The sequence below is a fragment of the Puma concolor genome, chromosome E2 (assembly GCF_028749965.1).
Source record: "Puma concolor isolate L17-30 chromosome E2, mPumCon1.1.hap2, whole genome shotgun sequence".
Lineage (NCBI taxonomy): Eukaryota > Metazoa > Chordata > Mammalia > Carnivora > Felidae > Puma > Puma concolor.
Window position 1 is genome coordinate 53,897,401 of NC_141681.1, and position 24,051 is coordinate 53,921,451.

A 24,051-nucleotide genomic window follows, 5' to 3' on the forward strand; every position below is an offset into this window, starting at 1 on the left:
CCCCCTCCCTCTCTTCTCTCTCTGGGTGTTATTTAATTTTTTTGTCGTTGTTGCTGGGGGGGCGGCTGATCTCACGGCAGCGAACGCTCCTCGGCCTGGTGTAGGGGGGATGCCCAAGGGGCAGGATGGAGGGGTCGCTGGGGGCCGATCCCCAGCTTCCAACTGTGCCGGGGCCATGGGGGCGGGGCGGGGGGGGGAGGGTTGGCCGGGACACCTAGGGCCCAGAGCTGGCAGTTCCCATCTTCCGCAGAAGGGGGAAGGGGGGGGGGAGCTTAAGGTGGCGCTGACAGTCCTCCGAAGTCTCGGTGCTATGGTCCCGCTGGCGCCGGAGGATCCGAGGTCCCCCGGCTCTCGGGGACCCGGGTTGAGCCCGCACCGGCGCCTGCAGCCCCCGCCCCCCGCCCCGCTCGGCCTCGGCTGGGGGCTGCCTTAACCGGGCTGAGGGATCCCCTGGGAGATCGGGGTGCGGTGCGGGCGGCTGACCAGGAGGGGGAGGCAGAGACCTGGAGAGGGACCGAGAGCCGGGAGGAGGAGCAGGGGAGGCGGAGGCGAGAGAGCCGGAGGTGAGGTTTGGAGAACTGCAGAGGCTTGGGAAGGGAAAGGGAGCCCGAGATGGACGCGGGGCGCCAGGGCGGGGGGCAGACCGCCGGCTGGAGATGGGGAGGCCAGGAGGGAGGGAGAGAGAGAGAGACACACACGCTGAGAGAGAGATCCAGGTAGAAAGACGCGGAAAGTGATACAGAGAGAGAGAGAGAGAGAGAGAGAGAGAGAGAGAGAGAGAGATACTGATGGAGGCAGAGCAAGAAATACGGATACACACTTAGCTATAGCAACAGAGAGCCCCATCCACCCAGCAGGTCGGAGATGCCAGAACGGGACGCCAGGCAAGGCCGGGGGGGGGGGGGGGGGGGGGCGGAGACAGAAATAGAAAAGAGATCCAGAGTGACACAGCCAACACTAAAGAGAGAGACAGAGGGGCGCCTGGATGGCGCAGTCGGTTAAGCGTCCGACTTCAGCCAGGTCACTATCTCCGGGTCGTGAGTTTGAGCCCCGTGTCGGGCTCTGGGCTGATGGCTCAGAGCCTGGAGCCTGTTTCTGGTTCTGTGTCTCCCTCTCTCTCTGCCCCTCCCCCATTCATGCTCTGTCTCTCTCTGTCCCAAAAAAATAAATAAACGTTAAAAAAAAATTAAAAAAAAAAAAAGAGAGAGACAGAGAAACACAGAGAAAGAGGCAGACACACACACAGGCACCTGAGTAGAAACACTGCAGGGAAAGAGAGAGAGCCAGAAAGGACCAGATGGCAGAGACCCAGGGGCCCAGACGGAGGGAGAGAGACCCAGAAACAATCCAACGGACGTCAAGGGAGAGAGTCGAGGCAGAAAGACAGACATTCGGATAGAGAATTGGGAACGGACATTCCAAGGACCTAGAGATGGAGGGGACAGGGACGCCCAAAGGGAGTCAGAAATGAAGAGAAAACGCGAGAAAGAAAGGTATGTATGACTTATCCATTGCCACAATGGATATGGGGGGAACAAATCTCCCCCAAACTCAGTGGCTTAAAGCAGCAAACATCTGTTGTCTCACCGTTTCTGAGGGGTTAGAGTTTGGGAGTGGCTTAGCTGGGTGGTTCGGCTCAGGGCCTCTCATGAGGGTCCAGTTAGGCTATGGGCCAGGGTGCCGTCATCTGAAGGGTCGACTGGGGCTGGAGAATCACTTCCAAGCTCTCCTACACGGTGGTTGCCAGGAGGGCCTGGGCTCCTCACCAGTGGGCCTCACAACGTGACTTCTGGCTTCCCTAGAGTGAGTGATTGTGAGAGAGAGAGAGAGAGAGAGGTCTTCTATGACCTAATCTCCAAAACCACGCACCATCACTTCTGTTTTCTTCTGTCCCTCAGAAGTGAGTCGCTAAGTCTCACTAAGCCTAAGAGATTAGGCCCCTCCTCTCGAAGCATCAGAGAATCGACGAGGGAGAAGAGGGAGAAGAAGAGGGAGACAGAACAACGGGGAGAGATGGACCCTGAAAGCCCCGTGAGGCTTTGAGGTCAAGGAGACACATATTCAGAAACTCAGTGACACGTGGAGAGAGATGCTTGAGGGGACTATGGAGACAGGGAAAAGAGCAAGACAAAGGAAACAGTGGCGATAACACGGTAACAACAACAACAACAACAACAATAATAAGTTACAGTAATAACAGCCAGCACATAAAGCAGCTACGACATCCCAGGCAGAGTTCTGAGACTTCCTGTGAACTCGCTCGTGTAATCCCCAGCCGCCCAATGGGGTAGAGGCTGTGGTCCCATTCTACAGATGAGGAAACCAAGGGTCAGAAGCCATCAGTGACTTGCCCAGAGTTCTCCACTTAGGAAGTGGAGGAGCAGAGGAGGAAAACAAAGACGGGGGGGGGGGGGGGGGGGAGGGGCGCCTGGGTGGCTCAGTCGGTTAAACATCCGACTCTGGATTTCAGCTCAGGTCACGATCTTGCGGTTGGTGGGTTCGAGTCCTGCGTCGGGCTCTGCACTGTCAGTGCGGAGCCTGCTTGGGATTCTCTTTCTCTCCTCTCTCTGCCCTCCCCCCTCTCAAAATGAATAAATAAACTTAAAAAGAAAAAAGAGGAATGGAGGAAACACGATGGAGGCATAGATGCAGAAAAGTGGGGAAAGCGTCAGGAAGAGTGGAAGAGGGACCCAAATCTGATGGAGAAAAGCCGCCCTGACTGGAGTTTTCTAGACACCAGGCCATGCCATGCACCCTGTAGGCTTTATTTCAACCCTCAAAGCTGCCCCATGAGGTGGGGTTAAAATTAGCCCCATTATAGAGCTCTTCCTGCCCTTCGGTCCTGTCCCCATGCTTTAATAATAATATAAAAAAATTAGCCCCATTATTCAGATAGAAACACTGAGGCTGGTGAGAGAGAGAAGCGACTCATCCAAGATATAGTAGGTTGGATGGTGCCCCCACACACACACGAAAGAAAGAAAGGAAGGAAGGAAGGAAGGAAGGAAGGAAGGAAGGAAGAAAGAAAGGAAGGTTCCTCAAACCTGTGAATGGGACCTAATTTGGCCAAAAGGTTTTTTTTTTATAATTTTTTTTTTAACATTTATTTATTTTTGAGACAGAGAGAGACAGAGCATGAACGGGGGAGGGGCAGAGAGAGAGGGAGACACAGAATCGGAAGCAGCCTCCAGGCTCTGAGCCATCAGCCCAGAGCCCGACATGGGGCTCGAACCCACGGACCGTGAGATCGTGACCTGGCTGAAGTCGGACGCTCAACAGACTGAGCCACCCAGGCGCCCCTGGCCAAAAGGTTTTTGCAGCTGTGACTAAGTTAATGACCTTGAGAGCAGATCCTCCTGCATTATCTGCCTGGACCCTAAATCCAATGACAAGTGTCCTTATGAGAGAAAGGCAGAGGGAGATCCGAGATGACAACGTGGAGACAGAGGCACAGATTGGAGTGATGTGGCCGCAAGCCAAGAAATGCCAGGAGCCACCAGAAGCTGAGAGATGCGAGGAAGGATCCTCTCCTGGAGCCTTCAGAGGGACCATGGCCCTGCCGACACCTTGATTTGGGCCTCCGGGCCTCCGGAGCTGTGAGAGAATAAATTTCTGTTGTTTTCAGTCACACAGTATGTGGTCATTGGTTATGGCAGCCGACCTCACGGGTGGGGAGAAATACTGAGAAAGTCTCGGAACTTTTCAGAGACAGGCAATGACGGAGCCAGAGATACATGGAGGGAGAGACGGACAAGACACTTCACTTCCTGACACGTCAGGAAGAGTAGGCTCTACCTAAGAGTTGGCTCTCTTCCTCCGGGAAGCCCTCCCTGATGCCCCAGGCTGGGTCAGTGCCTACTGAGCACATCCCTAATGCCCTGTGCTTCCTCCGTTAGAGCACAGATCCCATCAGAGGAGGGACTGTCTCCTGTGTGTCGTCTCTCAAGGGCCCAGGCCTGACCCATCTCTGGGTCCCCAGCATCGCCCCACACAGGGCACATGGGGCTGTTCCTCGGGAGAGAAATCGAACATGATTGAATGAGACCAAACTTCCCATGTCTCTCCCCTTGAGACTCTGGCTCCCTCCTATCTGCTTGGGAGACACTTGGGTTTCCTGCAAGGTCCAGCAAGGGCCTCACCTCCTCCAGGAAGCCTTCTCTGATCTAACAGGGGAAGCCCCAAGCTGTCTCCATTATCACACATCACACCGATGTGACTGTATGTAGGTCTCTCCCCTACAACACCCTCCCCCTGCAGGGCAAGTCCTGGGTCTGACTCAGGTCTCCATCCCACTATTTCCCAGGGAGACCTCAGGAGAGTATGTTGAATGAAGGAATAAATGAAGGAATGGAGTCAAAATAGAGACAGTGGCAGAGAAATGAGGGAAATGGTGGAGAAAACATTTTTGTGTAGGGGAGGGGGGACTAAAAGGAAGGCTTCCGTGGGCGCCTGGGTGACTCAGTCTATTGAGCACCCGACTTCGGCTCAGGTCATGATCTTGCGGTTCATGGGTTCAAGCCCGGCATCGGGCTCTGGGCTGACCGCTCGGAGCCTGGAGCCTGCTTCGGATTCTGTGTTTCCTTCTTGCCCTCTGTCCCTCCCCCACTCGAGCTCTATCTCTCTCTGTCTCTCAAAAATAAATAAATTAAAAAAAAAAGAGAGAGAGAGAGAGAGAGGAAGGCTTACAGGGCCTCCTGGCTTCTTGATGTCAGCTCAGGTCATGGTCTCACGGTTCCTGAGTTTGAGCCCCACATCGGGCTCTATGCTGACAGTGCAGAGCCACCTTGAGATTCTCTCTCTCTCTCTCTCTCTCTCTGTCCCTCCTGCTCTCTTTCTCTCTCTTTCAAAATAAATACATAAACTTTAAAAAAAGAGAGAGAGAGAGGAAGTCTTCCAGGTGTAGGTGACATTTTCCCCTTTGTCTGTCCCCATAATTGAGGCCCAGGTCCAAACTCCTCCTCTCCCTGCTGGCCTCCCCCTTCTGGCTCTCCCTCTGCCTCCGGCCTACCCTTTACGGATCCCAGACCTCACCCTGCCTCTGCCCTAGTCACAGAGGTCCCACTGATGCCCAGCACCCCTGGACAGAGTGTCCGACCCTCAGCCTTTCTTGTTGTGACCAAATCCTTCATCTGTCCTTCAAGGCCTATCTCAAATATCACTTTCTCTAAGACACGTTTCCTGATCTCCGGGCTAGGTTCACAGCCCTCTCTGGGCTCTCCCAGTGAACTGAACACCTCAGTGATTAGAGGACTGGCTCTCCCCTTTCTTTAGCTCATAGACCTCCCAGGGCTCCCCAGGGCCCCACGGAAAAAACACACAGGCCCTCAGCCTGGCCTTAGAGGCCTCATATGCCTTGACTACCGCCAATCCCCAGCCTAATCTCTCTGGTCTAACCACACAAGGCCCTCTGGCTTCGAGAACTTTGCACCAACTGTTGCCTCTAACTGGGGTTCTCTTTTTCTCTTCTCTGCTGAGCAAATTCTTAGTCTCTTAGATACTGAAGGAGTCTACTCTTCTAGGAAGCCATCAGCAATGGTGAGGTGGGCAGGAGGCTCCTTTGAGTTCTGGAAGCCACCTGTGTGGCCTCCATGATAGCACACAGACAGACTGGGCTCGCTGCCCGGAGGCGGAGGGAATGGCCAGGGCGGAGGTGGGTCCCAGATGTGGATTTCACGCCTATTTGTCTCGGTCGCTGGGAACAAAGTTTGGGTCATAGGGAACATATGGGGCTCACCTCGGTCCTCAGTTTCATCTCCTGCCTCCCTGACCCCTGGGTGGGAGGCGACAGGGCCAGGACTCTCCAGGCCTGGATGGTTCCCACAGCCTCTCTTCAACTCCTCGCCTTGAGAGCAGGGAGAGAGAGCTGTTTGCAGCTTCTGCTCTCTTGGGGGAGCCCAGCAAATTCTTCCAGATCTGTGTTCTCTCTGTCTTTTGGCCTCTCCTTTCCTGAGGGAGCTGTGGCCACCAGGCATTTAAATACACACACACACACACACACACACTAAAGTTTATTTCTTTTGAGAAAGAGAGAGATCATGGGATGGGCAGAGAGAGAGGGAGAGAGAGAGAGAGAGAGAGAGAATCCCAAGCAGGCTCTGTGCGGTTATTGCATGTTCTAGATCTACTGTCTCCAGTAGGCTAGCCATCAGCCACTTGAGCTGTGGGTAATGCAACTGAGGAACCGAAGGTTAAATTTTATTTCATTTTAATCAACTTAAACTTAAATAGCCCAATGTAGCTAGTGGTTAGTGTATCACACAGCTCGGCTCTAAAGAACGAAGTTTGAAGGCCTGCTGCTCGTTGTGTGACAGTTGCTAAGACTCTTGGAAGAGATGGCTAGGAATGCTGGCCAAACCTTGGGGCGCCTGGGTGGCTCAGTTGGTTAGGCATCCGACTTTGGCTCAGGTCACGATCTCACTGTCCGTGAGTTCGAGCCCCGCGTCGGGCTCTGTGCTGACTGCTCAGAGCCCAGAGCCTGTTTCAGATTCTGTGTCTCCCTCTCTCTCTGACCCTCCCCTGTTCATGCTCTGTCTTTCTCTGTCTCAAAAATAAATAAACGTTAAAAAAAAAAAAAAAAAAAAAGGAATACTGGCCAAACCTAAACACACCTGGGTTTGAATCTCTGCCCTCACCTCAACATGGAGTTCGCCCCCCACCGGCCCCAGGAGCCTCAATTTCTTCATCTGTATAAGGGGGATAATAATAGGACCAACCTATGTATTCAACAAATATTTGAGTACCTATTGTGTTCTAGGGCTGCGGTTACAACATGGAACAAAACAGACGCAAATCCAAGGTCAGGACGGCAGGAGGTGGAATGCAATGCCATGACCAGACTCCTTTGAATCTCAGCTTCTCTTTTCCTGGAATTGCCAAAAGGCTGCTCTGCCTAAAAAAAAAAAAGCTGTTCTGCCTAGCATTTCATGATGTCATAGCATACTCTGGGTTCTGGGTTCTGATTGGCTAAGGGTCTGGCCTAAAGTCAGGCTGGCCGATTGTCCAAAACATTCTTTCTTTTTCTCTTTCTTTGATATTAAAACACCCTATTTAGCTGGCTCCAAGACAGCACAGCATTAAAAGTTGTTTTTCCACCTTCTCTTGCAGCTAGGTGTCGTCATATCACCAGATTCTGGCCAATGAGATAAGAACAGAGGGATTGTATGGCAGTTTTTGGAAAATAACCCTTATAAGTCAGCTGTGTGGGACTTTTGGCCTTTTCTCTTTACCTTCTTCCATCCTGATGCACTCTATGGATGATGGAGAGGAAAGCCAGGAGGTTCCAGTGGCTTCACTACATCCAGATTTTTCTTGTTTGTTTGTTTTTTGTAATTGGCTTCACCCCCCTCGTAGAGCCCATTGTGGGGCGTGCACTCACGACCCTGACATCAAGACCTGTGCTGTCAACGCAGAGCCCAACGTGAGGCTCCATCTCGATCAAGAGTCAGACGCTCAACCGACTGAGCCACCGGGGTGCCCCTGACTTGGGTTTTAAAGCCACCATCCTGGTTCTGTCTGAAGAAAACTCTTAGTAGGGGGGGAGAGGGGAGACCAGCATGGACACTACCGTAATAACCCAAGAGAACAATGGTGGGGGCTTGGACCACGTGGTGGCAGTGGACATGGTAAAAATGGCTGAATTACGAACATATGTAGTGGATGGAGGGTACAAGATTTGCAGATGGACAGGACATGCGGGTGGAGTGGGCCATTTCCTTCCTTTTTGTTGGCTGGAGGGCCCGTCCTCTCTTCCTAGCACCCAATGACATCATGGCCCATCCTGACTCTCCATTGGCTGAGAGGACTTCTTTCTTCTCAGGGAAGGAACAGGGTTGCTCTCCAGGCCCCAGTGGAGGGTAAGTCACATCCCTTCATCTGAGACTCCCTCAGGGCATTCCCTCGGTGACTCTCCTGCAAGGATCACCCAAATTTGAAATTGTTCTTGACTGTGGCTGCAGGGGGCAGAGGTGAGGTGGCGAGGAAAGTTCTAGGCTATGACAACCTTCCATTCCATGGTACTTACTGCTTCTTGCTTTTTTTTAGCTCCACCCCTGTGGCCCGTAGGGACCCAACTGTTGAGTGGGAATATAATTCTGCTTAGCAGCGGGGCGCCTGGGTGGCTCAGTCGGTTAAGCGTCTGACTTCGGCTCAGGTCATGATCTCATGGTGTATGAGTTTGAGCCCCACGTCAGGCTCTATGCTGTCAGCTCAGAGCCTGGAACCTGCTTCGGATTCTGTGTCTCCTTCTCTCTCTGCCCCTCCCCAACTTGTGCTCTGTAATTCTATGTCTCTCAAAAAATAAATAAATGTAAAAAAAAAAAAATCTGCTTAGCACCAAGTGATGCCCATAACACTCTGTGGCTCCCAATTGGCTATTCTCTCCAGAAAGGGTTTAGGCTGTACTTCAAGACCAGATGAACCTCAGTCAGAACCCTCTTTGGATATTCACTCCAAGTCCCTTTGTTCCTTTCTCAGAGACTATCCTAGGGGCCATCAGGAACACAATGTTCCTAAAGGTGGAACTTTCTGGAAACCCGGCACCGCTGTCCTTTTCCTCTGGCGCATCTCCCGCCATTTCAATCCACCCTCCCTCCCACTGGCTTCTGGCCAATCGTCAAGCAACACAAATCTGACCAGCACGTAGTGATGTCTTTCCAGCCCTTTCGCTGGGCTTGGCATTTTTGTCAGGGGGCACTGCCATACTTCAGCTCCGCACGTTTTCCTCATTTTGCCCCTCCCAGCACATATCAGGTGTCTGTGGCCAAAATTCCCCAAGAGTTGAGACTTTATTTAGGGGACTAGCTGCCCAGATCACAGGCCACATGTCCTCGCAAGAGGCCAAATGCCGGGCTCCCGGCCTGCCGCCTGCGCTGAAGGGTCCCTCCAGCCTGGCGCGTGCCAGTGACGTCAGCGGCTCCACGGCGCCTGATTGGCTCGCAGAGGGACGCGCCGTCGAAGTAGAAGATTCAGCTCGCGGTCGCTCCCAAGTTCCGTCGTCGTCGTCGTCGTCGTCGTCGTCGGCTGCGGAGGCCGAGCAGGTGGGGCTCTAGGGCTCGGGCCCCGGGCTCGGGGTGGGGGGTCGCAGGCCGCGGCAGCCCCCGGCGCGCTCCTGCAGCTGCAGCCGCCGCAGAGGCCGGGCCCAGCGTGGCCTCCAGGGCAGCGCGACGCCGTGGCGGTCGAGGACCAGGCGCGCGGGGTCGGGGCCGCCGGCCGCGCTGCCCAGCAGCAGGTAGTCGGTGTCGGGCCGCAGGCGCAAGCAGCCGCAGGCCAGGTCGGCGCGGGGGACCCAGGCGTCCTGGCCACCGCGACGCACGGGCCGCGCCCGCTGCTTGTACACGGCCAGCACGCGCACGGCCAGCCGCTGCCACGCCGGGCCCGCCGCCTCTGACGCCAGGACCTGGGCGCGGAGAACTGCGGGGAGGGCTGCCGTCAGGCCCGGGCTGGGTGTGGGGGGAGCCCCTGGGGTGGCGTGGGGTCGGTGTTTTGGTGGGGAGGGAGGCAGGATCCCCGGGAGGGCTCCCAGGATACCATTAGGAAGGAGAGAGACCTTGAACGTTTGAGGGTGGGCTGTCTGGGGGTCTGGCCCGGCGTGGGGGAGACGACGGTGGGGCTTAGGGAGTGCCAGGTGGGTTTCGAGGGTTGTAACTATGGAGGCCAGACTGAGAGAGGAACCCAGGAGCATGGGACATGCCAGGTGGGGCCCTTTGGGGTTCATACTGGGAGTAGCAGGTGCCCGAATTGGGCGTAGGAGAGGACTAAGGGGACCTTACAGTGGGTGTGGCCGGGAGCAAGACAGAAGAGGCAGGTCCAGGGTCTCTAATGTGGCAGCGTGAAAGATGTCAGAAGCAGAGCCCTTGGGAAAGGGTATTGCTGGGGGGGGGGGGGGGGCTCTGGGACGAATTTGGGGGCCAGAAGGAGGTCAGAACCTAGACCCTGAGGTCCTACTGGTGGTGATTCAGAAACATGTAATCGCTGAAGGGCCGAGGCGAGACATGTCAGGGGAAGGACTCTGGCTGGCAAGCTAAGTCTGTAGGTCAGAAGATCTCTGCGGGAGGCGGGACGAGAAGTTTCCACCTTCCAAGTCCTAGGACACTAGTGGCTAGGACCAGAGGATGATGATCCTCAGGGAGGAGAGGCCTGGGGGGTCTTACACCATCGAGGAAAGTCATGGGCTGGGCTGAACTCCTGAGTATCTAAGAGATCTCTGAGGTCACGGGGCTGGTGTGGGCTGATGGATTATGGCACTTCGGGGTGCGTCTCTGCGAGAGTGGGGCTAGGGCGCAGAATCTAGGACCCCGATGGGAGGCGGAAAGCGTCGAAGATGGGCAAGACCATCCATTCAACCAGTTCCCTTTTCTCCTTCCATCCCCAAGAGGCCAGCTGTCTCCCTCAAAGATGTCCAGCTGAAGGAGATAGCGAAAGTCTGAAGGCCGAGAAGATGGGGAAAGAGGAGACAGAGGAAGATAGGGCACGCCCCCCACTCCACTGCCCCTGCCCCCCCATTTATCTTCTGTCCCGTTAGGTCCTAGATCAGGAAGGGTCCTTTAAGAGCCCCCCCCCCTTCCCACTTTAGATGAGAACTGGGAAGCCCAGAGAAAGAGGCGGACATCAGAACACCTGGCCAGCCCCCAGCCTTTTTTTTCCTCCCCAGCACTCACCGTAGTCCTGCTGGCAATACCTCCAAAGGCTCATGTATACCCTGGTGTCCGAGACATTGCAGTAGTTTTGACACTGAGGGTCTGGGGAGGGTCAGGCCATCTGCAGTGGGCTCCCGAAGCCTGGACCACAGCATTCTACCCCCTGCCCAGCCCCGCGTGCCATCTTGACGGACACCGGAGGGGGGGCGTGCCCCAACCCTGGGGACTGGGCTCGGTGGGCCACCCCTGGATCCCCCACCTGGGGGCCCAAGCAGCCCATCCCCGATCCCGTTTGCTGCCAGGGTTCTCCACACCAGCCTTACCGGAGCTGTAAGCGCCAGGGGTAGGAGCAAGGGGGGTCGTCGCCTCTGGAATTCCTGTGAGAGAGGAGAAATGTAACCTTAGGGGTCCCCCCCAACAGGAATCCAGACCCCCCCGTGTCTATTCCCTTAAGCGCCCTTCGCCCTCCTCCTCCAGGACCTGGAGTTGGTCCCTAGTCTCTTCCTCTTTCAGATCCGGGAATCTAGACTCCCAGCCCCCTCCTCCCTGGGACACAGGAGTCCGGGCTCCCGGCTTCCTCCCTCCCAAGACTGAGGGGCCTGGAGTTTGAGGCCCCACCTCCCCCCAGGGACCCAGCGTCTGTTGCCCCGCTGGAGATGTGAGAGGTCCCCTTCCCGTCCCACTTAGGACAGGCGGCTCTGCCCCTCATGACTCACGCTGGCAGGGCATCCTGGGAGAGCGGCTCTGCTGGTAGCCAGGACCACAGCGGTTGCACGTCAGGCCGGTGACCCCTAGCTTGCAGGAGCACTGCCCGCTGGTCTGGTTGCAGATGCCACCCGTCGCCCCAATAGGGTGACACTGGCAGGCTGCGTGAGGAGAAGGGTCGGGGATCTGGAGTGTCTGGGCCCCGGGTGCTCCTTCCCAATCGCCCAGCCCCCTCCTCCCTCAGACCCAGGAGTCAGGTCCCGCCCGCCTCTCCTCCTAGGCCCCGCTCCAGACTACACTCACCCCTGCAGGCCTTGCGGCTGGTGATAGGCTGGCCGGGGTCCCTCCAGAACCCCGGGCGGCAGTAGTGACAGTGGCGCCCAGCCGTGTGGTGGCGGCACCGCTCACAGACGCCCCCGCTCCGGCCGCCAGACAGCCTGAACAGCTCCGAGTTGAACCTGCAGCGTCGGGCGTGCTGGTTGCAGGAACAGGCTAGAAAGAGGGCGGAGCAGGCGCACGTCAGGCCCGGCCTTGCTGCTCTGGGCCCCGGGCTCGCTCCCCACTGCCCGCAGGAGAAGAAATAAAGCGCGAGAGCGGGTACAAAGAAGAGATGGCCGGGGGTCCCGGGGTAAGCCTGGCTCCCCGAACCTCCTCGTTCTCATCTTGGGGTGCACTGGACTGAAGTGGGTAACCCCGAGGGGCCCGATGGACCGCCCGAACGTCCCTGAGACGCTGGGGTTCGGCACGAGCGCTGTGGGCACGGGCTGTGGAGTCAGACCCCGCACGTCCGCTCCCCACCGTGTTCCTCGAGCAAATGACTTTTCTGCAGCTCAGCCTCCTTTGCCGTAAGATGACAGTTCCGATGTCTACTACTTCCGGAGGCTTAAAGGAAACCAAAAGGATGTGAAGTTCTTGACCCGGGGCCTGACCCAGAGCCTGCCCTTGCCTGTGGGGAGTTTCTGCGCGCCCGGTGCTGCACATTTCGTTCTCGGAACGGCTCTGTGAGGTTCACGGCTTACAAAGTAATACAGCTGAGGGGGTGGCAGGGGCAGGGTCGGCCCCCAGGCCTTCTGGCTCGAGTCTGTGCACCGCGCAAGCAGGGTCCAGTGTGGCCCGCGCCCCGCGCGAGGATTCTGTGCGGTGTGTGTCTTCCTGGGGGGCTCTGGTCAGGGAGGCAGTGGGCGTCGAAACTTACTGCTTCTCACAGTTACCAGGAAACAGCTTCTCGGGGCGCACCCCCAGGGATCTGTGGTTCTGGCGAGCGAGATGCTGACTCAGGGGTTCGCGGGTTCGCGGGCCGTTCTTTGGAGAGATTTAAGGAGGGGCCTGGGCTGGCAAGGCCCGAGAACGCGGAGAAGCGGTAGAAAGGTCAGCAAACTGAGGCAGCCGTGCGTTCTTGGGAAAATGAGGCCCCTCTCTAAACCGTGGCTTCCTCCCATCCAGTGGGGACCTCAGTCCTTCTCCCCCAGGGTTTCCATGGGCCTGGAGGCGGCTGGTGCTCTTTAGATTATCAGTGGGAAGAATCTGGCTTTGGATTCCTTCTGACCTGAGGGTGATCACTTCACCTCACTTGCGCCCGGAAAACTCCGGTGACGGGAAGGGGTTCAGATCACCCCCGTCGGTCAAACCCGCGGCTCTGCCACAGGACTTAGTCCCACCCTGTGCGCCCAGACCCTGCTTCCTCACGACACCGTCGGCTTCTTGCCCAGATTCAGAGTGCCGGCGCCACGCTCGGCCTGGGGCCGTGTGGTGACCCTCAGACAGAAGGCCTCCCCCGCTCCCAGGCCCTGTCCGGGCCCAGGACGACCCCCGGCCCGCCCCCAGACAACGTGAGTCTCCCCTCAGGGCTCAGATCTGGCTGGTAGAGCGGAGTGGAGCTACCTCCCGGGGCCTGGTGCGGGGCCTGGTAACAAACGCACAGCATCAGCCAGGACGGCAGAGGCCGGAGGCAGAAGAGAGGGGGCTGTCTCTGAGGAGGGGCAGCTGGCACATGGGCAGGGCAGGGCCCAGACCCTGGAATCTCCCGCCTGGAAAAACCCGAGGGAGGGTGGAGGCAGGGAAGGTGTGGAGCAGGCCTGGAGCTTGCCGGGCTAGCCGGATGGCCCGGTGGATCGCCCGTTATCTAGGAAGGTCTGGCTTCCCGAGTCCAGTCCCAGCACCGCCGCTTGCCGGCATCGAGACTTAAAAGCAAGTGGGGCGGCCCCTCGGGCCCCCACCCTCTTCATCCGGGGAGTGGTAACATTGGCGATTCCGCAGTGAGGCCTTCCTTGGCGCCAGGTACCATATGCTAAGCTTTATTGTAAGGACTCTATGCATATCAACTCATTGGGTTTTCACCACGGCCTGTAGAAGAAGTGCTGTTACCAGCCCCGCTTGACAGGCGGAGGAACCGGAGGCACAGAGAGGTCAGGTCACTTGCCTGTGGTCACACAGCCATGGAGCAGAGGAGCTGGGATTTGAGCCCAGGCCGGCCGGCCCGCCGCTGAGCCCGAGTGCCCATCTGCCACCCTGGGGCACCGAGTGTGACGGCACCTGACAGGAGCCAAGACCCCAGAGCGGGACTTCCTGCCGCTCCCTAGCTGTGTGTGCTTGGGCAGGGGCCTTCTTCCCCCCCAGCCTCAGCCTCCTCATCCGTGCAAGGGACCCGATGACAAGCCTGCCTGGTACCCAGCAGGCGATGGGTACATATGTGTTCATGAATAAATCCTTCCCCCATGTGGTTGGTTTGGTGACTCGGGAAAAGTCCCGCTGCCCTGTTCCCCACGACCGTTGGGTAAATATCACCGGAGCACGTGCAGCAGCGGCATCATAATGGTGTGGGGGGCAGAGGCTGGAGAGACTGGAGCTCCCAGTGGGCGGCAGAGAGTGGCAGGCAGGTGGAGCCTGCGGGGTGGGGGGGGTGGGGGGGGGCGGGGGCGGCGGGAGGAGCCTGCGGGGGGGGGCGGGGGGAGGCTGTGAGGGGGGGCGGGAGGAGCCTGTGGGGGGCGGGGGGAGCCTGTGGGGGGGGCGGGGGGAGGCTGTGGGGGAGGCGAACGGGGGATCCCCTCAGGAGCAGTGGCGCTGAAGCAAGGAGCAAGCCCGGCTCTCAGGGGAGCGAGCACACTGCCCGCAGGGACCAGGGACCGGCTGCTACTGCCAGAGCCTCGGGGGCCGAGTGGTGGGTGGGGGCAGGAAGAGGGGGGCCCAGGACTCACGCAGGCAGGGGTGGGGGTGCTGGGGCGTGGCGGGCCGCCAGGGCCAGTCTCGATGGGACGGGCGGCAGCTCTCGCAGCCTGGGCCGGTGGTGTGGTGGCGGCAGCGGCAGCGGGGCGGCCGGGCGCGGGCGGCGCAGCGGGCAGCGTGGCCGTGGCACTGGCAGCGGCCTCGAACGCCACCTGCCGCCAGCCCCGCCCGGCCCCCGAACTCCACGCGGAGGTGACTGACCACCACGCTGGACTTAGGGCCCGGCGGGGCTCGGAAGGTCACCTTCTCGGGGCCCCCCAAGGCCCCAGGCCAGGCGGGTCTGCGCCACAGTGATCTCCAGGGGCCTCCGGTGGCCCAGGCAGCAGACAGGACCAGGGCCGGGGATCCTGGCGTGCAGAAGCGTAGGCTGACGGACGTCAGGAGGAAGGGGCCACCCAGGGCCAGGGTCAGACTCCCGTTGCAGGTGGCCCGGGGGCTGAGGTCCGCCCCCAGGGAGAGGGCACAGGCCTGGGGACAGGAGGCCGCCAGGCCGGCCAGCTGGGTCACCGGTGGGAGACAGAAGCGGGGGCGGCCACCTGGATGGTAACACGGGTCTGCGGTGGCCTGGCTCAGGAGGAGCAAGAGGGCAAAGGTCACGGGCATGGTCCTAGCAGAGCAAGTACCTGGAGAGGAGGAGAGGAGAGGAGTGACCAGGCCGAGGGTCGTCGGTCACCCTCCACCCCCTGCTCCCCGCAGGCTCTCTGAGGAACCCTAGCATTCCATCCCCGGCCCTGCCCAAGCCCCCCTGCCCGGCTGCTTCTAAGCGAGGAAAATAGTTCCATCTGGGGAGAATTACTGTTTACATAACCCAAAGGGAAAAGAACGCAAGCAAAATTGAGAATTTTGCCTGAACTAATCCGTAGCTTAACACCCCAGAGCTATCGTCAGTGTCGAGGGGCAGGGGGCCCTGGGGAGAGGGCAGGGGTGGGGACAGAGGGGGAATCCTAGAGAGGGCACCAGGGGGAGGGGCACTGAGAGACAGATGAAACTCAGAGACAAAGGGACAGAGGCACAGACGGCCGAAGACAGACAGGAGGGGACACAAGTGTAAGGGAAGGGCCAGGTGCAGAGAAGGAGCCATGAGGAGAGAGGACCGGACACAAGGGGAGGCCAGAAGGCCCAGATGGAGAGCGGCTGGGCACCCAGATCCACAGGGAATGGAGGGGATAGAGTGCCCGGGAGCCTGGGGCCCCGGCAGACAGGCAGACAGACAGGCAGACAGGCAGACAGACAGGCAGACAGGCAGACAGACAGGCAGACCTTGAGGCTCGGAGATACCCAGGGAGCAGGGGGAGAGCAGAGAGCAGACAGCCTGGCCCGTGGGGAGGGGGGGAGCGAAGAGGGGAGGGGAGGGGGCTGGGGGAGGGGCTCGGCAGGGGATCAGAAGCGGGAGGCCAGGCCCCCAGCCCACGAGGATCAGAGCAGAGGCCCTTTCCCACGTGGGGCCCTAACCTTGTTCTCCACACCCAGGGCACGGAGGGGGATTATCGCCAAACAACCCAGCGGCCTCCACTGCCACCCACCCCCGGCCTCCACCCTGCCTTAACCCTTTCCCACCCAGGTGCCAAGCCCAGAGAAGTATGCTGAGGAACCGGAGGGGGGACACCCGGGGACTAGAAGCCTAGGTCACTCTGGAGCTGAAAAGCGGGGTTAGGAAAGCTGGTGCACGAGTCCCCCTTGGAATTCACCGTGGGAGAACCCTGTACTTGGATTTCTGAGGACTTTCTTATAATCTCAGCCCTCCCCACTCCCGCCTGCCATCCTAGGCCTCAGGGTCTGGAGAGCAGAGCTCCCACATTGTCCGCCCCCCCTAAGGTCCCCAGATTAGAAATGGGAACGGATGTGGGGGGTGGCAGGTGCTGAGGAAGCGGGCGGAGAGAGAGGCAGGACAGGGCAGGGCCAGATGCCCAGGCGTCCAAGGGGGCCCGAAGTCCAGACCCTGGGATGGCAAGAGCTGGGAAGGACTGGGGTGCTGAAATGCCCCCCTGGTTTCCCGCTCCAGGGCTGGCAGCCCCTAGTGAGGAACTTCCTCAGGTTTGGGGGGCTCTTAGAGCCTTTCTGGGGCCCCACTGTCCACGCCCTTAGCTTGCTCCCAGCCTGCAAGTCTGTGAGGCGTCTGGGGGTGCAGGTGGGGTCCCATCCTCCCCCAGCCTGCTTTCACAGGCCTGGCTGTCCCCACTGCAGTTGTCATGTGCAGAGACCACGTCCCCCTGCCCCAGATGACCGGCGTCACCCTCCGCCCCTCCCGAGGGGCCTGGCGCCATTTTGCTCACTGGCGGCAGCGGCATTTGCCCCGTCCGTTACCGCCAGCCTTGTTAAGGGCCTGGCCCCCACCTCCTACCTCTCCTTTCTGACCTGGGTGGTTCATGGGGTAACACTTTCTGGACCCTAGCACCTTGGACGGCCAGGCCGTGAGTCCCCCGGTGTTCCTGAGGGGTCCAGAAGCCAGCCCCTGGCCATCTGGGAACCCAGATGTCCAGCCTCCTGTCCCTACCCGTCTGGGAACCGGAACATACCTCCCGCGCCGCCCCCCCCCCCCCCACCACCATAAGGAGAAAAGCCTAGCTGTGTTCCACCGGACCCACAGTAGGCCCCCCTGGCTGGGCGGTGTGGGGGTCCGCCTGGAGCCCAGGCTACTTTTCCCTGGCTTTTTTGCACACACCCTGCCCTTTGCCCCTGATGTTGGCCAAACCTGCACCCAAGAAGAGTGTCCTCTGCGGTGCGTTCCTCCCGTGCTCTCCCGTCCCACGGGAGCTCGGCGGCGGCGTGGGCTCTCAGGAGTGAGTGCAGAGTGGCTGTCGCCAGGCCCCAGGCTAGTGGGGGTTCTGGGCGGGAGCTCAGAGCAGAGCCCGCAGAATCCAACACCACCACCGCTCCCCCCAACCTCCCCCCCCACCCCCGCCCCAATCCCCTTCGCCAACCGCAGCCACGCTCTCCCCACAGGGACCCCAGCCAGCCCGCCACCCAGGACTATGTGGAGCGCCAAGGACATCGCCCGAGGGGGACAGCCCCGAGCAGGCTGGCCCAGGAGGCTCAAGGCAGGTAGGATGGGACAGCCGGCCAGGTGGGCTTTCCCGGGTCTCGGGTCCCCACCGCACTCACACTTAGACCCCTGCCCCAGGACTCCCAAGGGCAGGCAGTCCGCTGGGCTGAGCCCACCACGTGGTGGTGCAATCGATGGGGAAGGGAAGGGGCTGACCGGCCAGGCTGCTTCAGGGCGGCCCCTGGCCCACACTGAAGGGGGACCCCCAGCCAGAGCCTCCTCCCCTCTGGAACCTTCTGTCATCTGTGGGTGAACTGAGGATGAAGGTCAGTCATTTTCAAACCCCAAAAATCGGTGCTTTGGGGGGGATCTGGACAGCCACCGGGAAACCCAAAGAATTGGGCCGCTTTCTGAGATGGTGGGTGGGGAAGGAGGAGAGGGGATAAGAGTCACTCGACCTAGGACCTAGCGTTGGAGGGAGGAAGCAGGGACCCCAGCTGAAAGCGGAAAGGCCTTTCCTGCGAGGCCTCAACACTTCACTCACGGAAATTGTCATGCTGATGTGACTGACAACCCAATGGTTTTGACTAGAAAAATAAGGCTCTCCTTCACTTCCCGCTGAGAAAAGCTGGGGCGGGGGAGTCTCGAGAGGATAGGGCACAGATATTTGCTGCCGCGCCCTTGAGTGCCTTCGTTTCGGTGCCACGAGGACCCGACCCTGACAGGGATTTGGGGGTCCGCTGGCGGGACCCTGTCCTGGGGTCGGGAGAGCACAGCCAAAGGGCTGTGTGATTCTCGTTCCGGGTGGCCATCACCCGCCAGCACGAGCCGGGAGCCAGGACAAGGACATCGGATTTGAAATTAAGCCCGGAGGAGCAGTTAACCGCGAGAGAAGGAGATCGGGGGCAGAGACACCCTTAGATCACAGGGCGCATACCGGTTCTGGGACGGCGGTGTGAGCGACAGGGTAACATCACTGCACGAATCCATCCCGCAAGTGCGCCCCAGAGTCCCTCCTGTGTGCAGACACCCCGCTGAAGCTACCACCGCGAACTCCTACAAACCTCCCCGCCCTTGTCAGTCAGGCTTACAGTCCAGAGAGAAGAGCGATCGCTTCGGACAAGTAGTAAGTAATTCTGCTCCAGAGGATGGCGGAAGGTGGCGAGCGCTGCGGAACAAAAGCGAGCAGGGAGGTGGGGGTGGGGGGGTCGGGGTCCGGAGGGGACATCCGGGCTGAGACCCGAAAGCGGTGGGGACACACCGCAAGCCACCCGAGCATCATCGTGGGGGCTGGAGCGACGCGGGCAGAGGGCAAGGCCAGTGCAAAAGGCTAGTTTGGCTGCCAGAGAAAATTCCAGGAAGTTTAGGTCGCATTTTACTTTCCTCCCCATCCGGGGACAAGAAGTTTCTTTTTTTTTTTTTTTTTTTTTTTTAATTTTTTTTTTTCAACGTTTATTTATTTTTGGGACAGAGAGAGACAGAGCATGAACGGGGGAGGGGCAGAGAGAGAGGGAGACACAGAATCGGAAACAGGCTCCAGGCTCTGAGCCATCAGCCCAGAGCCTGACGCGGGGCTCGAACTCACGCACCGCGAGATCGTGACCTGGCTGAAGTCGGACGCTTAACCGACTGCGCCACCCAGGCGCCCCAAGAAGTTTCTTAAAGTAATGTGACCTGGAGGGAGGCTTTCTTCCTCGCTTTTGGTTTTCATAGTACTTACTTACTTACTTATTTACTTATTTATTTATTTAGGAGAAGGGGTTCCTCAAGTATTGGGCACTTTCATCCCCAGAGAGGAGGAAGCAGAACCCCCCCCCCCACCCCCAGGGCACAGCTCAGCCCAGCAGTGTGGGACCCACAGCTCTGGGCTTGCGGAGATCTTTTGCCCCTACCTGGGCGGCCCAGACACGGCAAGAGGCCCCACAAGGCAAGGCAGGTCACATTCCACGTCTAGCTGGACTGAGAGTGTGCGGCTGAGGGCTCTCCCTGAGGAATTCTCGAAAAATCCAGGACAGTAACGGACAGCACAGATTCCTGAGCCACACGGCCTGGGTTCAGATTCACGCTCTGCCTCTCTCCTAGCTGCATGACCTAAAGCAGGTTTCTTTTTCTTTTCTTTTTTAATATTTATTTATTTATTTAGAGAGAGAGTGAGTGTGCGTGTGGGGGGGGGAGGGACAGAGAGAGAGAGAGAGAGAGACAGAGAATCCCGTGCAGGCTCCCCACTGCCAGCGCGGAACCCGATGCGGGGCTCAAACCCACGAACCGTGAGATCCTGACCTGAGCCGAAACCAAGAGTCCGAGCCGCCCAGGCGCCCCTAAAGCAGGTTTCTCAACCTCCGTGCCCGGGTGCTCTCGTCTGTTAAATGAGCATAACAGTGTGCCTTCCTCGAAGGAGATCAAGAGGATTAAATGAGCGAAGACAGGCTTTCGGTTTCCTCTCTGAAACTCTGAAACTCTTTAGACCAGACACGTTTCAGAACCTGTGTGTTGGCACCGTAATGGGGTCCCTAGACTGTATGTTAGGTAGCTCCCCTGCAGGATCTGGGCAGCATCCCATAATCCAACTCTTTCTTTCTTTCTTTCTTTCTTTCTTTCTTTCTTTCTTTCTTTCTTTCTTTCTTTCAATGTGTATTGATTTTTGAGACAGAGACAGTGAAAGCAGAGGAGGGGCAGAGAGAGGGAGACACAGAATCCGAAGCAGGCTTCGGGCTCTGAGCTGTCAGCGCAGAGCCCGACGCGGGGCTCGAACTCACAAACCTGGAGATCGTGACCTGAGCCGAGGTCAGACGCTTAACCGACTGAGCCAACCAGCCACTCCTAACGTTACTGTTTCTGCTAGCAAAACACACGGACATCACATTGAGCAAAGTCTACAAATAGCCGCGGGTCAGTTCAGGCCATGTTTTGTCCCCGGATGAGTTCAATTCGGGTGGGGGGTTGGCCACCCAACTGGAGGAAAGTGGCCAACAAGGAAATGTGGACTGAGACGGTAAGTCTGGGGCCAGTGCCTGGTGTGTGGCGGAACCACAGAAGCAGTAGCCTTAATTCGCTGTTTTTCTGTGGCTTTCTAGTTGTTCAGGCTGAGAGAAAGCCAGGAGAGGGAGCTCTTGAGATTCCTGGAAGCGGGTGGCTGCAGGGCCGGCTGCCTGATTTGCAGAGCCAGTGGAACAGGGAAACAGGGGGGCCTTGTTCACATTTATTGATAATTTGTAGCTGTGAGACCAGAGCACTAAACCAAGTGCAGCACCCCCCCCCCCGGTTGTTTGTTTTTTAAACAAGTAAACTCTGCACCCAGCACGGGGCTCACACTCAAAACCCCGCGATCAAGAGTTGCACGCTGTACCAACTGAGCCAGCCAGGTGAAGCGCGGGGGTCCCTTTTGAGTGCAGGCCGTGGGCCGTTGCACGGGTCACACGCCTGGGTGGTGGGTACCTTTGTCCTGAGCGGCTCCCTCTTCCCCGGTAGCCCAGGTTCTAGTCCCGGCTCCGCTCCACCCCCTCTGCCTTTGGGACCTGGCCAGCCCCACAAGCTGGCTAGAGCCTGAGACCTGAGTCCTCCATGTAGGACCCCCCAGGCAGGCCCCGAGCTGGCAGCTGCCGTGATAAGGATTGGGACAGGGTTGTCAGGAGGCACGTGAGCAGAAGGGCTCCCCCTTTGGAAACCAGAGCAGTGGGCGGGGCACTTCTCGTACACACCGGTGGAATGTGAGGTCACACTTAGCCTTGCTGTGGAAGAGCCAGCTGACCTTGCTGGGGACCCACGCTGAACAAGCGACATTTGAGGAGGGCCCAGGAGTGCTCAGATTCCCACAGGGTCAGATTAATAAAGTGAGGAGCCCCGGAATGTGGGAGGAGGAGGAGAGCTGAGGCAAGGCCCACAGCACCCTGACGTTTGAGGGGAGCTGGCGGGGAGAGAGATGGGATGCCTGGAGCAGGGCGGACAAAAGCCAGATGATGAAGAGTGCCCCCCCCCCCCCCCCCCCCCCCCCCCCCCCGGCAATCCAGGGCTTCCTCCCACACGGGCCCATGAGACTCCTGAGCTGTGGCCGCTGGAATGGCCACAGGGAAACCGCAGATACAGAAGAGAACAGAAAGCGGGTCAGGACGCGCAGGACGCCGCTAGACAGGCTGGGATGACTTGTGTGAGGAATGAACCATTGGAGGGTGAGTGAGACTCACGTGCGCCTGCCCACCCGTCCTGACCGGATCCTCCCTCCTCCCCGCAGCCATCGCGAGATCCTGGGCCACTTGCCCTTCCTTCTCCACCGTCTACTTCCTCTTCATCATCTCGTGGCGTCTACCGACTTCCACTGCCACTGGCGCCTGGCCGTGGTGCCCGGCCCCGGGGCCTACTCGGGCCGCGTCGTCCTGCTCCCCAGATCTCTGCCCCGGGGCGGCATGGTCAGCATCAACGCCCAAGGGCGCCTGGGGAACCAGATGGGGGAGTACGCCACCCTGTACGCCCTGGCCAAGATGAACGGGCGGCCCGCCTTCATCCCGGCCGAGATGCACAGCGCGCTGGCGCCCATCTTCCGGATCAGCCTCCCCGTCCTGCACCACACCGCGGCCGGCAGGATCCCCTGGCGGAACTACCCCCTGAACGACTGGATGGAGGACCGCTACCGCCACATCCCGGGCGAGTACGTGCGCCTCACCGGCTACCCCTGCTCCTGGACCTTCTACCACCACGTGCGCGACGAGATCCGGCGCGAGTTCACCCTGCACGACCACGTGCGGGAGGAGGCCCAGGCGTTTCTGCGGCGGCTGCGGGTGGGCGGGCGGCGGCCGGGCACCTTCGTGGGCGTCCACGTGCGCCGCGGCGACTACGTGCACGTCATGCCCCGCGTGTGGAAGGGCGTGGTCGCCGACCGCGGGTACCTGGAGCGGGCCCTGGGCTGGTTCCGGGCCCGCCACCGCGCCCCGGTCTTCGTGGTCACCAGCAACGGCATGGCCTGGTGCCGCGAGAACATCGACGCCTCCCGCGGCGACGTCGTGTTCGCCGGCGACGGCGTGGAGACCTCGCCGGCCAAGGACTTCGCGCTGCTCACGCAGTGCAACCACACGGTCATGACCATCGGCACGTTCGGGATCTGGGCCGCCTACCTGGCGGGCGGGGACACCATCCACCTGGCCAATTTCACCCTCCGGCACTCCCCCTTCCGTTGGATCTTTAAGCCCCAGGCAGCCTTCCTGCCGGAGTGGATGGGCATCGCTGCTGACCTTGGCCAGGCCAGAGAGAACAGCCCCTAGCCCCGCACGCGCCTCCCTGGCCCTCGGGTCGGCAGGCGGGCCCAGAATCAGGCACCCACGGCCTGCCTCCCGGCTGCTCTGCTTCTGAGCTGGGCGGCGAACAAGTGCCTTAACCTCTCTGTGCCTTTGCGGGCCACGTGCAGAACATAATACAGGACTTCCCTCAGCGGCTCCTCGCAAGAACCCAGCAAGTCCATTCGGTGTTTTGAAAACACGTGGTGAGGGGCTCCTGGGTGGCGCAGTCGGTTAAGCGTCCGACTTCAGCCAGGTCACGATCTCGCGGTCCGTGAGTTCGAGCCCCGCGTCGGGCTCTGGGCTGATGGCTCAGAGCCTGGAGCCTGTTTCCGATTCTGTGTCTCCCTCTCTCCGTGCCCCTCCCCCGTTCATGCTCTGTCTCTCTCTGTCCCAAAAATAAATAAACGTTGAAAAAAAAATTTTTTTAAAAAAAGTTTTTCCGGGGCGCCTGGGTGGCGCAGTCGGTTGAGCGTCCGACTTCAGCCAGGTCACGATCTCGCGGTCCGTGAGTTCGAGCCCCGCGTCGGGCTCTGGGCTGATGGCTCGGAGCCTGGAGCCTGTTTCCGATTCTGTGTCTCCCTCTCTCTCTGCCCCTCCCCCGTTCATGCTCTGTCTCTCTCTGTCCCAAAAATAAATAAACGTTGAAAAAAAAATTTTTTTTGAAAACACGCGGTGAGTATTGGCCACTAAAGGGCGCGTGCGTGGCGTCCCCTGAACCGTTGTGCTGCTTTAAGAGGGAAACATATTTTGAGCGTAAGCCCACATTTTTTTTGCCCCTGCCTCCTGAGAGGGTTTGGTTTGGTGAAGCCATTCCTGCCCTCAAGTCAAGGGCAGCTAAGAATTCGGGCTTTGGGTTTCCTGAGGCCTTATCGTGCAAGGATGTGAGGGAAGCCAGGATCTGAGAGGGTAAATCTCAGGGAGACGCCCTCGGTGGAGCAGAGAAGTCCCCGGAAATGGGGGTGGGCGTGGGGTGGGGGCCTCACAACGCTCCCGGGACCCAAAGCCACTCTGAGAAACCCCTGTGTGGACAAAAGTTGGATGAAATGATCGTAATACGGGTTTTCTGGTATTCAGTGTGTTTAGAAGTATGGAGATCCCAGTATCTTTTTTCGGTGTATCACTCCTTTGTGGATAGTAAAAAAAAATAATAATAATTAATTTTAAAAAATCTTTTTTTTTCAAAGTTTATTGATTTGTTAAAACAAAAATATTTAATGCTTATTTATTTTTGAAAGAGAGA

At 58.8% G+C, this 24,051-nt stretch overlaps 2 protein-coding genes and 1 long non-coding RNA gene across 3 annotated transcripts; 2 read left to right on the forward strand and 1 right to left on the reverse strand.

Moving 5' to 3' along the window:
- The first annotated feature begins 1,220 nt into the window (after window positions 1–1,220).
- LOC147573722 (uncharacterized) lies at window positions 1,221–3,622 on the forward strand. The gene is made up of 3 exons (XR_015244993.1): window positions 1,221–1,493; window positions 1,899–3,073; window positions 3,311–3,622. It is a non-coding gene; the product is annotated as an uncharacterized LOC147573722 (long non-coding RNA).
- A 4,099-nt stretch (window positions 3,623–7,721) lies between these two features.
- Window positions 7,722–22,800, forward strand: LOC147573723 (galactoside 2-alpha-L-fucosyltransferase SEC1-like). The gene is given in 4 exon segments (XM_086690310.1): window positions 7,722–9,035; window positions 17,505–17,603; window positions 21,773–21,832; window positions 21,835–22,800. Coding segments are annotated over 3 exon segments (1,092 nt in total). The 5' UTR covers window positions 7,722–9,035; window positions 17,505–17,533; the 3' UTR covers window positions 22,797–22,800.
- On the reverse strand, window positions 9,020–17,444 carry NTN5 (netrin 5). The gene is made up of 7 exons (XM_086690309.1): window positions 17,254–17,444; window positions 14,534–15,184; window positions 11,643–11,831; window positions 11,351–11,500; window positions 10,958–11,011; window positions 10,656–10,736; window positions 9,020–9,408 (listed from the first exon to the last, which is right to left on the reverse strand). Exons 2-7 carry the CDS (start codon window positions 15,162–15,164, stop codon window positions 9,044–9,046), a joined length of 1,470 nt encoding a protein of 489 aa, XP_086546435.1. The 5' UTR covers window positions 15,165–15,184; window positions 17,254–17,444; the 3' UTR covers window positions 9,020–9,043.
- Window positions 22,801–24,051: the final 1,251 nt, after the last annotated feature.